General features: G+C 42.3%; 1 protein-coding gene across 2 annotated transcripts in view; it reads left to right on the forward strand.

Moving 5' to 3' along the window:
- The window catches only part of LOC115142839 (E3 ubiquitin-protein ligase Itchy-like), a 61,719-nt gene extending 46,792 nt beyond the window's left edge, over positions 1 to 14,927 (forward strand). Inside the window, exons 15-25 of one of the 2 annotated variants that reach the window (XR_003865567.2) lie at positions 3,806 to 3,877; positions 4,120 to 4,208; positions 4,355 to 4,514; positions 7,553 to 7,686; positions 7,892 to 8,032; positions 9,348 to 9,468; positions 10,163 to 10,267; positions 10,390 to 10,486; positions 11,359 to 11,431; positions 11,786 to 12,082; positions 12,171 to 14,927. Coding sequence is in view for 1 of the 2 variants with exons in the window: in XM_029682622.2 (XP_029538482.1) it covers positions 3,806 to 3,877; positions 4,120 to 4,208; positions 4,355 to 4,514; positions 7,553 to 7,686; positions 7,892 to 8,032; positions 9,348 to 9,468; positions 10,163 to 10,267; positions 10,390 to 10,486; positions 11,359 to 11,431; positions 11,786 to 11,885 (1,092 nt within the window). In the remaining variant the exon portion in view is untranslated. Of the gene's footprint in view, positions 1 to 3,805; positions 3,878 to 4,119; positions 4,209 to 4,354; positions 4,515 to 7,552; positions 7,687 to 7,891; positions 8,033 to 9,347; positions 9,469 to 10,162; positions 10,268 to 10,389; positions 10,487 to 11,358; positions 11,432 to 11,785 lie in introns of both variants that reach the window. The other variant, XM_029682622.2, reaches the window with a different exon arrangement.
- Positions 14,928 to 16,173: the final 1,246 nt, after the last annotated feature.

Genomic DNA, 16,173 nt, shown 5'->3' on the forward strand with positions numbered 1-16,173 from the left:
CGCTGCTTCCTGTGTGAGGCAGGGTCGTACTCTGCGGATGTTGTAGAGCATGAACCTACAAGAACGGGCCACCGCCTTGATGTTAGTTGAGAACGACAGGGTGTTATCCAGGATCACGCCAAGGTTCTTAGCGCTCTGGGAGGAGGACACAATGGAGTTGTCAACCGTGATGGCGAGATCATGGAATGGGCAGTCCTTCCCCGGGAGGAAGAGCAGCTCCGTCTTGCCGAGGTTCAGCTTGAGGTGGTGGTCCGTCATCCACACTGATATGTCTGCCAGACATGCAGAGATGCGATTCGCCACCTGGTCATCAGAAGGGGGAAAGGAGAAGATTAATTGTGTGTCGTCCAAGTCCGGGCACTGGCTGGGCCAATCAAGGACATTCAGAGACTTGTCCCGAAGCTACTCCTCTGTTGTCTTGGCTGTGTGCTTAGGGTCGTTGGCCTGTTGGAATGTGAACCTTCGTCCCAGTCTGAGGTCCTGAGAACTCTGGGGCATGTTTTCGTCAAGGATCTTTCTGTACTTTATTCCGTTCATCTTTGCCTTGATCCTGACTAGTCTCCTGTTCCCTGCCACTGAAAAACATCCCCACACCACCATGCTTCACCGTAGGGATGGTGCCAGGTTTTCTCCAGATGGTGACGCTTGGCATTGAGGACAAATCTTGGTTTCATCAGGCCAAAGAATCTTGTTTCTCATGGTCTGAGAGTATTTAGGTGCCTTTTGGCAAACTCCAATCGGGCTGTCATGTGCCTTTCACTGAGGAGTGGCTTCCGTCTGGCCACTCTACCATAAAGGCCTGATTGGTCGAGTGCCTGCAGAAGGAACTCTGGAGCTCTGTCATCGACCATCAGGTTCTTGATTACCTCCCTGACCAAGGCCCTTTTCCCCCGATTTCTCAGTTTTGCCAGGCGGTCAGCTCTAGGAAGAGTATTGGTGGTTCCAAACGTCTTCCATTTAAGAATGATGGAGGCCACTGTGCTCTTGGGGACCTTCAGTGCTGCAGACAATTTTTGGTACCCTTCCCCAGATCTGTGCCTCAACACAATCCAGTCTCGGAGCTCTACGGACAATTCCTTCGATGAGGTCAATTTCGTGTCTCATACCAAAGGGTCTGAATACTTATGTAAGGTATTTCTGTTTTTATATTTTGTAAATTAGCAAACATTTCTAAGAACTTGTTTTCGCTTTGTCATTATGGGGTATTGTGAGTAGATTGCTGAGGAAACATTTTTATTTATTCCATTTTAGAATAAGGCTGTAACATAAAATGTGGAAAAAGTCAAGGGGTCTGAATACTTTGAAGGCACTGGGCTGTCTGCACCACCCTCTATAGAGCAGTTGCGGTGCAGTTGCCATACCAAGCAGTGATGTAGCCAGTTAAGATGGCCTCAGTGGTGCAGCTGTAGAACATTTTGAGGATTTGAGGGCCCATGCCACCATGACTATGGTTTTGTAGTCAATGAACAGCATTCTCACATAGGTATTCCTCTTATCTAGGTGAGTGAGGGCAGTGTGGAGTGCAATTTGAGATTGCATCGTCTATGGATCTGTTTGAGCAGTATGCAGATTGGAGTGGGCCTGGGACGATGGAGATGATTTGTACCATAACCAGCCTTTCAAACACTTCATGATTACAGATGTGAGTGCTATAGGGTGGTAGTAATTGTGGCAGGTAGTCTTAGGAACAGGAATGATGGTCAGCTTGACACATGGGGATTACAGACTGGGACAAAGAGAGGTTGAAAATGACAGTGAATATGCCTGCCACCTGTCCTGCACACGCTCTGAGAATGCGCCCTGGAATACAGTCTTGCCCTCCGAGTCCTAATGAGTCTTGACCTGATTTTAAAAAACTTACTGACGTCGTCCGCGTAGCGCAAGATCACCCAGTCCGCGGGGTCCCTCGTGCACGGCTTGGTGTTGTTTCTGTCAAACCGTGCATTGAGTTAATCTGGTAGAAAGGCAAAATTGGCCAGATCACAGCTGGGTCTTTCTTTGTAATCTGTAATGGACTGTAGCCCCTGCCACATGTGTTGGGCATCAGAGCCTGTGTAATAGGATTCCACCTCGTTCCTATATTGTCCTTTTGCTTGTTTGATGGCTCTGCAGAGGCCGTAGAGGGAGTTCTTGTACATGTTCGTGTCCTCAGCCATAGCCTTAGTGTTGGCTGCGGTTGACCTGTCCTTTAGCACCAACCTCAAGGCTATGGGCTTTTGATTGGGGAATCAGCGAACCTACACTTTGGGGACAACATCGGTGATGCATTCCTAATTTAGCTGGTGACTGAGCTCATTAGCTCGCTGATGCTGTTGGCGGAGTCCCGAAACATGTTCCAGTCAGCGCTAGCAAAGCCGTCTTGTAGCATAACCTTCGAAATGAAGGACCAGCTTCTGCTTGTAAACAGGAAGCAGGAGTATAGAGTCATGATCTGCTTTGCTGAAGGGGGGACAAGCGAGGGCCTTGTATGTTTGCTTGTGTGTAGAGTAACCATGGTATAAGACTTTATCACCCATAGTAACATAGGATGAAAGGAAAGCAGCTTTCGGGTGCATGGCTTCCTGCTTGTTTATAGCCTCATACAGTTTAAGTGCCAACTTGAGTTATTCCAAGATGCGCTAGCTAGGTATTCCAAGATGGGTGAGGTATTCCAAGATGGGTGAACAATGGGTCGAGACTTACACTGCGCTAGAGTCAGTACACTGTTTGCTGTTGATTTCCCTGAATCCAATGTCCTGTCTGCTCGAGAATCCATCTAGTTGGATAGCCATGGGGTTATTGAGGGTCGGGTATCTAGTCCGAAAGGCCAGTTTCATCAAAACACACAATATTGCAGTTATGAGAGTCCATTTTGTTATCAAGTGACTGGCCAATAGAATGGAGGGAGTAGGTGGCCGGCGTGTGGATAGCCTGAAAATTGGATCGGAATTACACAGAGCCCAGGGCAGATTTAGTTTACTACCGATCTGATGTTCAAAAGTTCTTGTTGATCATAAGAAATCATAGTGGATGCATTTCGTGCAAAAATAGTAAAGATAAACGCAAAATAACAAAGTTGGCTCACAAGACGGCAGCCATACAGTACGGCGTCATCTTCAATCACTACTAGATCGTAGTGTGCACTTTATATCCTCAACCACCTCTGCCCTCTACCACCTCTACCACCACCACCTCTAAGTATCGTTTTTGTTTTTCATTTGGACACTCTTGAAAACAAGATTCGAGAGATTTCATTCTGCTAAATTTTAAATAAATATTCAGTGAGTCTTTGGCATTGTGTCCCAATTCTCCCAAAGTATGCACTTACAGGTGCACTCTACCCCATGTCTTTAAAAGGAGTATTGGTGTATTTATTGCCGGGTTAGAGGGAGATTCCACTAGACCTGGGTCAAAATATTATTAAGCATTTTTACAATACTTTGAGCATTTGCTTAAGCCTGTCTGTAATGCCTCGTGGGTGGATTTGCACTTTTTGGGACATTTGTATTGGTTCCATTGCAACAGGCAAGCTCAATCAACCACAGCTCAAGTATTGGAGCCCAGATCTGGCTTCCACCAGTCTAATTTTCCTTTTAAATCCACGAAGGGAAGTGAACACGTGCACGCACGCTTAAGTGAAAATTAGGAATTGCCCTTAGGTCGAATTTTCACTTAGTTTCCCATTGACATTAATGCATGACTAAGAAATGTGACTTAATTGGAAGTTAGGATTTGTCATTTATGGCAGAAGGGTAGAGAATTGTTACCCATAGTTATTCCTCTTGTTCCTGTGGCCGTAAATTGAGTAATTCTCTTCGTCTTCCAGCAACTGTCAATGCCACAGCACATCAAGATCACCGTCACCCGCAAAACTCTGTTTGAGGATTCATTCCAGCAAGTGAGTGTATAAAAAAAGGATATTTTATAAAGAAATTAATAATAATATATTGTAGGCCTGTGAATAAATAAAAAAATAACACTAGTTGAAAAGACATCAGTGTTAGAGAAATAGTTTGTAATATTCTTTCCGTACTCTATTTTTGTACCATTGCCCATGGTACAGAATAGTGGATGAATATAAGGGGCTGTGTTCCAAGAGTAGTCGAACGTTGTAACTGTTTCCAATTCTGTATCCATCAGATGATGAGCTTTCATCCACAAGATCTCAGGCGGAGACTGTGGATCATTTTCCCTGGAGAGGAAGGCTTGGACTACGGAGGAGTGGCAAGGTGAATTCTGATAGGTTAAGTATGAACTCATATTAGAGATCATTGCAGATTGAATGTTTTTTTGTTTTTTTTATGTGTGCGTGTATGGAATATTCTTAGTGTGTGTGTGTGGTACATGTTCTTATATGGTGTGTGTGTGTTCTCAGGGAGTGGTTCTTCTTGCTATCCCACGAGGTGCTGAACCCAATGTACTGCCTGTTTGAGTATGCCGGCAAGGACAACTACTGTCTCCAGATCAACCCTGCCTCCTATATCAACCCTGACCACCTCAAGTACTTCAAGTTCATTGGACGATTCATTGCCATGGTACCTACCTCAATACTCTCTATGGGGTGAAACTTGACTTACACTTAGGTTGAATTTCCACACTATTTCGTTGGAATAATACTGTGAAATTGTGAAAATTATGATAATGCCTTGAAAATTATGATAATACAACTATTATGCACGGATTTATAGATACACTTTACTGAAAAAGCACACCATGCTATAATCTGAGTACAGCTCTCAGATACCCATACATATATCCGCCATGTTGTGGAGTCAACATTAGTCAGAATAGCATTATAAATATTAACTTACCTTTGATGATCTTCATCAGAATGCACTCCCAGGTATCCCAGTTCCACAATACATGTTTGTTTTGTTCGATAATGTCCATCATTTATGTCAAAATAGCTCCTTTTGTTGACACGCGTTCACTAGTTTCAGACGAGAAGTCAAAAAAGTTCCGTTACAGTCCGTAGAAAGATGTCAAACGATGTACAGAATCAATCTTTAGGGTGTTTTTAACATAAGTCTTCAATAATGTTCCAACCCGAGAATTCCTTTGTCTTCAGAAATTAAGTGGAACTTTCACGTGAGCGTTCGAGACTGAGCTTGTGGCTGCTGGCAGATCTCTGACTCATTCCCCTCTCATTCCCCCCTCCTTTATAGTAGAAGCATCAAACAAGTTTCTAAAGACTGTTGACATCTAGTGGAAGCCTTAGGAAGTGCAAAATTACCAATATCCCACTGTGTATTCGATAGCAGCGGAGTTAAAAAACTACAACCTCAGATTTCCCACTTCCTGGGTGGATTTTTTCTCAGGTTTTTGCCTGCCATATGAGTTCTGTTATACTCAGACATCATTCAAACAGTTTTAGAAACTTCAGAGTGTTTTCTATCCAAACCTACTAATTGTATGCATATTCTAGCTTTTATGGCTGAGTAGCAGGCAGCTTAATTTGGGCACGCTTTTCATCCAAAAAGGAGTTAAGAGAAAATACCTAAAAATATATATAAATTTAATTAACAAATAATTCAAGAGCAGCAGGAAAATAACAATAGCGAGACTCTATACAGAGGAGACCGGTACAGTCAATGTGCAGGGGCACCTGTTAGTCGAGGTAATTGAGGTAATATGCCTTCCTCTGACACCGCCTGGTATAGAGGTCCTGGATGGCAGGAAGCTTGGCCCCAGTGATGTACTGGGCCATACGAACTACCATTTGTAGTGCCTTGTGGTCGGAGGCCGAGCAGTTACCATACCAGGCAGTGATGCAACCAGTCAGGATGCTCTCGATGGTGCAGCTGTAGAACCCCTTGAGGATCTGAGGGACCATACCAAATCTTTTCAGTCTCCTGGGGGGGAATAGGCTTTGTCGTGCCCTTTTCACGACTGTCTTGGTGTGCTTGGATCATGTTAGTTTGTTGGGGATGTGGACACCAAGGAACTTGAAGCTCTCAACCTGCTCCACTACAGCCCTGTCGATGAAAATGTGTGCGTGCTTTGTCCTCCTTTTCCTGTAGTCCACAATCATCTCTTTCGCTGCACAACAGGTGATATTCTGTTCAAACTCTGTATGCCGTAGACTCTCCAACCCTGTTCCTGCAGCTACCCAGTGCTTTGGGAAACCAAGTGAAATCTGTTTGTGAACATCAATAGTCATGTTTTCACAACTAAACATATTTCATTAAACTGTTAATAGCCCCTCTCTCTGCACACTGGATAAAGAAATTAAGGAGAGAGGATAACTCAGTGGTGAGATATTCTCTAGCGAAAGGTAATGTCACCCTATTATTTATGAAAATGTTGAAAATGCCCTATTATTAGGCTATTCAAAATCAAATGACTCTCAGACCATGAGAAATACGATTCTCTGGTGTGATGAAACCAGGAATTAACTCTTTGGCCTGAATTCCAAGCATCACGTATGGAGGAAACCTGGCACCATCTCTACAGTGAATCATGGTTGTGGCAGCATCATGCTGTGGGGATGTTTTTCAGTGGCAGGGACTAGGAGACTAGTCAGAATCAAGGGAAAGATGAATGGTGCAAAGTACAGAGAGATCATTGATAAAAACCTGTTCCAGAGCGCTCAGGACCTAAGACTGGGGTGAAGGTTCACCTTCCAACTGGACAAAGACCCTAAGCACACAGCCAAGACAACGCATGAGTGGCTTTGGGACAAGTCTCAATGTCCTGGGTGTCCCAGCCAGAGCTGGACTTGAACCAAATCGAGCATCTCTAGAGATACCTGAAAATAGCTGTGCAGCAAAGCTCCCCATCCAACCTGACAGAGCTTGAGAGGATCTGTAGAGAAGAATGGAAGAAACTCTCCAAATACAGGTGTACCAAGCTTGTAGCGTCATACCCAGGAATACTCGAGGCTGTTATCGTTTCCAAAGCTGCTTCAACAAAGTGCTGAGTAAGGGGTCTGAATACTTATGTAAATGTGATATTTCCGTATTTCAAACAACCTGTTTTTGCTTTGTCATTATGGAGTATTGTGTTTAGATTGATGCGGGGAGAATTTAAATAAAACAATTACAATAAGGCTGTAACGTAAGTGGAGGGATCTGAATTCTTCCCGAATACTCTGTATATTGGCCTATGCATAAGTTCTAATATGCATATGGATGTTTTGAATTAATCATCACCTTAGAAAGTGCGGTCCATTTTGTTCTGCTTTGAAACAACATCCACAACGACCATGTTTTCCCACCCGGTTTCAACCTGTTTAACTTTTTTTCTTCAAATTGATCAATCATAGTGAGGGTGAGTTTTTAAACCACATACTGTTTTAATGGTAAGTGTTTGATGTGATTTTCAATCGCATTTGCATTCATGTCAGGGTGGTTAGAGAGACAATAGAGCCCTGAGTACCAGGCTATTAGTGACCTGATGATCGTTAGCGAGTTGGGTACTACCAATGAATGTCCAGAGTGCGTAAGAGGAGATTACCGTGACTCAACGGTCACGTAGAATTTTACTGCGGTCATGACTGATGACTGCCGGTGTGGCGGTAATACTGTCACCGCAACAGCCCTTCACATCCCTGGTTCATTATGTTTCTCTCCAGGCCTTGTTCCATGGGAAGTTCATCGACACAGGATTCTCCCTGCCCTTCTACAAGCGCATCCTGAACAAACCCCTGGCCCTGAAGGACCTGGAATCTATCGACCCGGAATTCTACAACTCCCTCATCTGGATCAAGTGAGTCCGGGAGTTGGGAGTAGAAATGGGAATTGGTGTGAACAGCTTTCCTTATAAATGGAAACTGCTGTTGATTGTTATTGAGTGAGGTTAAGTGTAAGAATGATTATAAGGAAGAGAAGAGGAAAATGTATGACTATAACGATAATGGCGTAGAGGAGGAGCTGATGAGGATGACTGCCCTCTTGTGATTCCCAACCACCAGGGATAACAACTTGGAGGAGTGTGGTCTGGAGATGTACTTCTCTGTGGACAAGGAGATCCTGGGGGAGGTCACCACTCACGAGCTGAAGCCAGACGGAGGCAATGTCTTGGTCACTGAGGAAAACAAAGAGGAATACATCAGGTAGGATTGCTTTGAAAACCGACTACACTGAACAAAAATAGAAATGCAATATGTAAAGTGTTGGTCCCATGTTTCATGAGCTGAAATAAGAGATTCCAGAAATTTTCCATATGCACAAATAGCTTATTTATCTCAAATTTTGTGCACAAATTTGTTTACATCCCTGTTAGTGAGAATTTCTCCTTTGCAAAGATAATCCATCCACCTGACAGGTGTGGCATATCAAGAAGCTCATTCAACAGCATGATCATTACACAGGCACACCTTTTTGCTGGGGACAATAAAGGCCATCCTAAAATGTGCAATTTTGTCACACAAACCAATGCCACAGATGTTTCAAGTTTTGAGGGAGCATGCAATTGGCATGTTGACTGCAGGAATATCAACCAGAGCTGTTGCCAGAGAATTTAATGTTCATTTCTCTACCATAAGCTGCCTCCAACGTCGTCTTAGAGAATTGGGCAATGCATCCAAACGGCCTCACAACCGCAGACCATGTTTATGGTGTTGTGTGGTCGAGCGGTTTGCTGATGTCAAAGTTCTGAGTTGTGTGCCCAATGGTAGCAGTGGGGTTATGGTATGGGCAGGGATAAGCTACAGACAACAAACACAATTACATTTGATCAATGACAATTTGAATGCACAGAGAAACCGTGATGAGATCCTGAGGGCCATTTAGGTGCTATTCATCCGCAGCCATCACCTCATGTTTCAGCATGATAATGCACATCCCCATGTCGCAAGGGTCTGTACACAATTCCTGGAAGCTGAAAATGTCCCAGTATTTCCATGGCCTGCATACTCACCAGATATGTAACCCATTGAACATGTTTGGGATGCTCTGGATCGACACGTACAACAGCATGTTCCAGTTCCCAGCAACTTCATACAGCCATTGGAGAGGAGTGGGACAACATTCCACAGTACACAATCAACAGCCTGATCAACTCTATGCATTAAGCAAATGGTGGTCACACAAGATACTGACTGATTTTCTGATTCACACCCCTATTTATTTATTTTAAGTTACTCTGTGACCAACAGATGCGTATCTGTATTCCCTGTCATGTGTAATGTATAGATTAGAGCCTAATGAATATATTTCAATTGACTGATTTCCTTATATGAACTGTAACTCAGTAAAATCTTTGAAATTGTTGCATGTTGCGTTTATATATTATTTTTGTTCAGTGGAGAAATCTGTGTGTGTGTGAACACTTTATCAGATGTTTTTTTCCAACAGAAGAAAGCAAATTTTCTGACACATCGTGTCTCTTTCTTTGTGTCCCCCTGTGTGTCTGTGTCCTTCCTTCAGGCTGGTGGCAGAGTGGAGGTTGTCCAGAGGGGTGGAGGAGCAGACCCAGGCCTTCTTCGAGGGCTTCAATGAGGTCCTTCCCCAGCAGTACCTGCAGTACTTTGACGCCAAGGAACTGGAGGTACACAATGGGTTCATTCGTAGACTGATGAAATGAGTTTCTGTAATGAAGAAATGTGACGTGAAAACCACTGTGCTTTTTAGACCACCTGTAAGGGGACTACCCAAATAGAGGCCTCCTTTAAATCTAACCGTATGGCTGTTACACAGAGACCTACCTTAAGTATTTAAACTTTTCCTTTCAAGTGCTAATGTCTTGCACTGAAGTATCGAATGCCTCGGCCCTAGACTGTTGATTCTCGGGGTCAATTTGGAAACCAGCAGTGGTCAATCACAACAGTAGCGGGTATAAAAAATATAAAAAATCTCCCAAAGTGATATCCGGTCCCACCACTAGGTGTTGCTGTGTAGCATTTTTTTTTTTTTTTTTTAAACCTTTATTTTACTAGGCAAGTCAGTTAAGAACAAATTCTTATTTTCAATGACGGCCTAGGAACAGTGGGTTAACTGCCTGTTCAGGGGCAGAACGACAGATTTGTACCTTGTCAGCTCGGGGATTTGAACTTGCAACCTTTCGGTTACTAGTCCAACGCTCTAACCACTAGGCTACCCTGCCGCATGCAGGAGTAGACCTGGTGGACTGGGTTCAACACTCACTCCGGGTAAAAACTCACTTTCCCAGAGCGTACAGCTCTTCTCCATTTGAGTATGGTGTAACATAGTATCTGGTCCCCTCCCGGTCCCCCACCCACCAGGTGATGCTGTGTGGCATGCAGGAGATAGACCTGGTGGACTGGCAGAGGCACACCATCTACAGGCACTACGCACGCAGCAGCAAGCAGATCCTCTGGTTCTGGCAGGTCAGAATTGCTGTACCGTTTTAATGAAGCAGTTCATTAATTCATGAATTCTGGAATATTGTGAAGGGGTGTTTGGCATAGTTTGACGTGTGAATGTTCTGACGTGAAAATGTTAATTCCAGTTTGTGAAGGAGATGGACAATGAGAAACGTATGAGGCTGCTGCAGTTTGTCACCGGCACCTGTCGACTCCCCATGGGTGGCTTCGCTGACCTTATGGGTACGTTGGAGAATAAATAATACATGTATTTGAAACGGTTAGAGAGAAGGCTGGCTTTAACCCCTGCCGTCCCAATATAAGATATGTTTTGTTCTATTCATTCTACTAACTCACACCCAAAGGGATTGTTTATGGAGACCGAGCAAGTAATCCATCGAAGTTGAGGATTCAAATGAATATTTTGGGTGGAAATTTATTTGGATGGATATAGACATTGAATCAGAAGTGGAGACATACAGGTAACTGCCAAAATATAGGAAACCCCAATATTAAGTGTCCTAATAGGGCGTTGGACCACCACGAGATACCAGAACACCTTTAATGCGACTTGGCATAGATTCTCTGGAACTCTGTTGGAAGGATGAGATGCTTTTCTTCCACGAGAAATTCCATCACCCGGTGTTTTGTTGATGGTAGTGGAAAACGTGGTCTCAGGTGCCGCTACGGAATCTCCCATAAGTGTTGAATTGGGTTGAGATCTGGTGACTGAGACACACATACACAACCCTTTCAACCCCCTATGCTCCTTTTAAGACTCATCTTTCAAAGTCACTGAGATCTCTTCTTCTAGTCATGATAGCCAAAATACTGGGCAACTGGGCATTTGTATACATGACCCTTAGCATGGGATGATAATTGCTTGATTAACTCAGGAACCACACCTGTGTGGAATCACCTGCTTTCAATATACTTTGTATCCCTTATTTACTCAAATGTGTCCTTTATTGTGGCAGTTACCTGTAGATGGAAATGGACAAACAAGTATGGACTGCTAGACCAGGCCCAATTACAGACATTGAGGAATTTTATGTTACTTGTGTGGATGAGAAGTGAGGAGAGTTGTTTCAAATAATTTTGTTTTTGTTTTTTAGGGAGTAATGGCCCACAGAAGTTCTGCATTGAGAAGGTGGGCAAAGAAAACTGGCTTCCAAGAAGTCACACTTGGTAAGTTCCTTCATGGAGTTAGTCACAGGTAGTTTTTGAGCACTTTCACTGACTGAATATTAAACATTGCCCTGCCACACAAGACGACTTTGTTGTTTTCAATTCAACCATAGACAACCTTTCCTCTCTTTCTTCAAACAATGAATTTTGTCATCAAATATCTAATACATTTTATGCCACTTTTATCAAAAGCAACTCTGTACAGTGAGAACATAAATATTTACTATGTCTCTGTGATCCTCGCTGGATTGAACCCCACAATCTTTGTGTTTCTAGTGCCATGCTGGGAAGTCTGTATCATTTGTCTATTTACAATGTAATTGTCTCATTCTGTGTTCCTTTTGTGTTTTTAAGCTTTAATCGACTGGACCTGCCCCCGTACAAGAGCTACGAGCAGCTGAAGGAAAAACTGATGTTTGCCATTGAGGAAACTGAGGGCTTCGGACAGGAGTAGTAACATGGGGACGCCAAAATGGCCGCCACGAGGAGCCGTTTTCCACACGACGTTACGCTCTCCAGCACTTTGTTCTGTCTAGGTTTTAGGCAACAGCACTTTTCCCCAGGTCCTGGCTCTCTTTGTAAGGGCAGAAACTGACAAACACTCCTTTCTGCAGTCCCGAGCCCCATTACAGACGACCCCCTGCACCTAAGGTTGGAGTCAGTCCGTCTCCATAGTGATGACCCTTAATACTGACTGATTTACCTTTCACCTCCTAAATTGTGTGTGACCCTGTTGCAGCTTGCCTTATTCAGCCCACGTGACGGGAAGGGAGGAGGAGGAAGCGAGCGGGAGGAAGAAAGAGGTAGGGATTGAGAGGAAGAGGGGATGTTCCCTCCCCAACTCACGTCTGTCTCTGTCTCATCTCCACACCGCACCACAGTAGTTAATAATCACGGCGACTATTCAATATGCAGTACAATGTCAGCCGTCATTTCTTCCCTTCCTCTCCCTGAGCTCTGATTTGTTAAGTGAATGAATGGATGGATGAATTAATGTTAGGATCGAGTGCTGCGGATTCTTCCAAAAAGACATGGACATTTAGAGATTTACAGTATTACTTGATTTAACTTGTCTCTTTCTGAAAGAAATATTGACACTTAAAGCATCTACTTTGCTGGCACACCACCGTGTTGTAGCAGAAGGTATTTGTGAATGTTGCAAAGATGAAAAGCTATATTTTTTATGTGCAATAGCATAGTTTTCTAGTCAGCTGTTTATGCCCTTAATATAGATAAACCAGACATTAATTATTTACTGCAATCCAAAGTTTTTGTTTATAAGTCAGTTTTTAATCAAGTCTCTGTATTGATTTCAACTCAGAATATGGAGAATGCTTTTTTTATAGCCTGGAATCATTCTATTAAAACAGGGTTGTATTCATTAGGCCTCAAATGGAAGAAAAGTGACAACGTTTTGTCTTAGTGCTCAAGCCATTTTTGTTTTCTGTTTGAAACTGTTTGTTTTTGTGCCTACTGAAGTCGACCCTGGTTTGTTGTCATTACGACGGACCTTTTCTTTCCCAAAAATTCAGCATCAGCACAGTACTAATTTGAGCTGAATAGGGGTTCAAATGTATACGCTAATAACTTTATTTTTTATTTTTATGGCAAACCGAGTGAGTTACTAATGACGTGGGAGTGTCAGCAGCGTGTCAAGGACAGCGGCTAGGTGAAGAGTATATTTTTAGGAGTACATTTTAAGAACGAGATAATTAGGAAGTGAACTAAGACACCGGCTTGTGACAATCACTCCCTCTGAAAGGTATCGCTTTCCTTTTTTCGTCATATAGAGAATAACTAATAACTCTGTGATTAAAGATCAAACGATTAAGTGTCCAAACTAGATGATTTTAATGAATGCTCGGCGTGTATACATCCATATACAGGGATGCAGGGAACTTTTTCAAATGGCGTACTTATGAAGTAGAGCTAAGTATGAATGAATCCGAATATACAGTATATAGTCATGACCCAGGCCCATAGCCCTAAGAAATATACTGTATATTCATGTTAAGTGAATAAGAGGGTAAGAATTACAATAACAAGTAGTAGTTAACGTTATTAACTCAACACCAATGCGACCCTAGTTTTATAGGGTTCAGTTTTGTCATTCTAGATATTTTGTTAAAGGTTTGATGCTAAATAAAAAAAACGCTATATTTTAAAACCGCTCGAGTGAGCGTAGCAAAACGACTCCGAATCAAAAGTCAAATATGAACCATGTCCATGCACAACCGCAAATGGTCAGCACTGTGTTTTGAGGAAACATATGTTTGGTAATAGGCAACATTGTATCTTAAAAATCTAGACACCAAACAGACAAGCCCAGAGTCAAGTCAATATAAGTTCTAAGCTTAGTTTCAGACAGACTGATAGGAGGGGGGAGGAGGGAAAAAGGCTTGCCAGAAAACAAACAGGTTGTGTTTAGGCACCACATGGAAGAAAATGGACTCAAACCGGGAGGGGCTACCTGGACTTAATTTTCGTTTCTCATTGCAAAATTTTGCAAAACCTTTTCTGTCTCGTGACCTGATAAACACTAGCCTGTTGATTGGCATTGAATGAGATCTGCCACTTTTTGTGTCCTCTGCTTCTCAGGCATATCTCTAACAGGCCTCTTGGTAGGATTTCTTCACAGGAACAGTGGAAGTGTAATAAAGTTAGATGAAATATAGCTTTCACTCATGAAATGTTTAGGTCACGTGTATTTGCAGTCAAATCAAACATGCAAGTGACACACATAACCGTGTCCTGAGTGTGTTATTTTAATGCACTGGACACCAACTTACATATTTGGCGAAAATATTGTATGTCAACTCCAGGCTGTCTTGGCTATGAGCATCTGGGTCGTGTTCAGTAGTTTGAAAACGTTTTGAAACAGATGTACTCCTTGAGCTTGTCCAATAAGAAACACATTTTTTTTGTTTTAAAATCACCATGTTATTGTATGGCTGGTCTCAGTCTTGGCTCTGAAACCGTTTTATATAACTGGGTGACTTGTCAGGGTGATTCTGTCCCATTTCTTCACTGCATTACTCATGACTTCTTTGTCACACGCACCCATTCTGGCTCACCACTTCGTAGTGCACTGCCTTGGGAAGAGATTGCTGTTATTTAAATCATAATTTGTGAATTAAATGTAGAAAACAATGGAAAGATTTAACAAATAACAAGCGATAGCACCTTACTCGGCTGATTAACCACTTCTTCTTTTTTTGCCGCTGTTCCCAGATCATAGTGGAATAAAAATGTATAGATATATGAAGGTGTTAACTAATACTTTAACTTCTAATGATTGGATTGTAAATCATGTTGATAGTGTATTCACTGTATTTTTCTTTGTAAAAGCTCTAACCTTTTAATAAAAGGGAGTTTATGGTTCGATGCTATTTATTTTTTCTTATGTGAATGTGAAGAGGAAGGATCTTTGATGTTAATGTCAAAATTAATTTAGACAATTCTGAAATAAAAAAACAATGGGCTACTGGAACTTCAATCTTTGTTATATTTTAACTTTGTTTAGTTTTTATCAATTTGATATCCTACTTGATTGTATGTGTGCACTCATTTCAACGAGTTTGCAGACCAGCTGGCTGGAATGTTTACGGACATATTCAATCTATCCTATCTGTCTGTGGTCCTCACTTGCTTCAAGATGTCCACCATTGTTCCTGTACCCAAGAAAGCAAAAGTAACTGAACTATAAATTGCTATTGCCCTGAAGCACTCACTTCTGTCATCATAAAGTGCTTTGAGAGGCTACTTAAAGAATATATCACCTTCACCTTACCTGACACCCTAGACCCACTACAATTTGCATACTTCTCCAACAGATCCATGGATGACGCAATCACCATCACACTGCCCTATCCCATCTGGACAAGAGAAATACCCATGTAAGAATGCAGTTCAGTGACTACAGCTCAGCCTTCAACACCATAGTGCCCTTGACGCTCATCACTAAGCTCGGGGTCCTGGACCTCTTGACAGGCCGACCCCAGGTGGTGAATGTAGGCAACACCTCCGCTATGCTGATCCTCAACAAGGGGGCCCCACAAGGGTGCGTGCTCAGCACCCTCCTGTACTCCCTGTTCAACCATGACTGCGTGGCCATGCATGTCTCCAACTCAATCATCAAGTTTGCAGATGACACAAGTGGTAGGCCTGAATACCAAAAACGACAATACATCCTACAGCAGGGGTTCCCAAACTTGTAATATCTAAAAAATCTTGCAACCATGTGAAAAAAATTGCAATTAACAGCCTGTTTACATTTTATTTGGGGCTATGGCAGTCAATTGAAAAACATTCTAACAGTATTTCTGATTGTCTTCTCAAACTGTGACGGTCAATTGCAAATTAGTCTGACATAAGATACATTATCTCACCACCACTAATGAGATGGGTGTGCTTGATCTATGTGTGTGTGTATATATATATATATATATGTGTGTATATATGTGTGTCTGTGTGTGTGTGTGTGTGTGTGTATATATATATATATATATATATGAAAGAGAGAGAGAATAAGAGGGATCATACTTAAATTCACACATGATACCCGATAAGACACATATATGTACGTGTATATATATATATATATATATATATATATATATACACACATATATATATGTATGTGTATATATTTGTATGTGTATATATTTGTGTATATACAGTGGGGAGAACAAGTATTTGATACACTGCTGATTTTGCAGGTTTTCCTACTTACAAAGCATGTA

The sequence above is a fragment of the Oncorhynchus nerka genome, linkage group LG15 (genome assembly GCF_034236695.1).
Source record: "Oncorhynchus nerka isolate Pitt River linkage group LG15, Oner_Uvic_2.0, whole genome shotgun sequence".
Lineage (NCBI taxonomy): Eukaryota > Metazoa > Chordata > Actinopteri > Salmoniformes > Salmonidae > Oncorhynchus > Oncorhynchus nerka.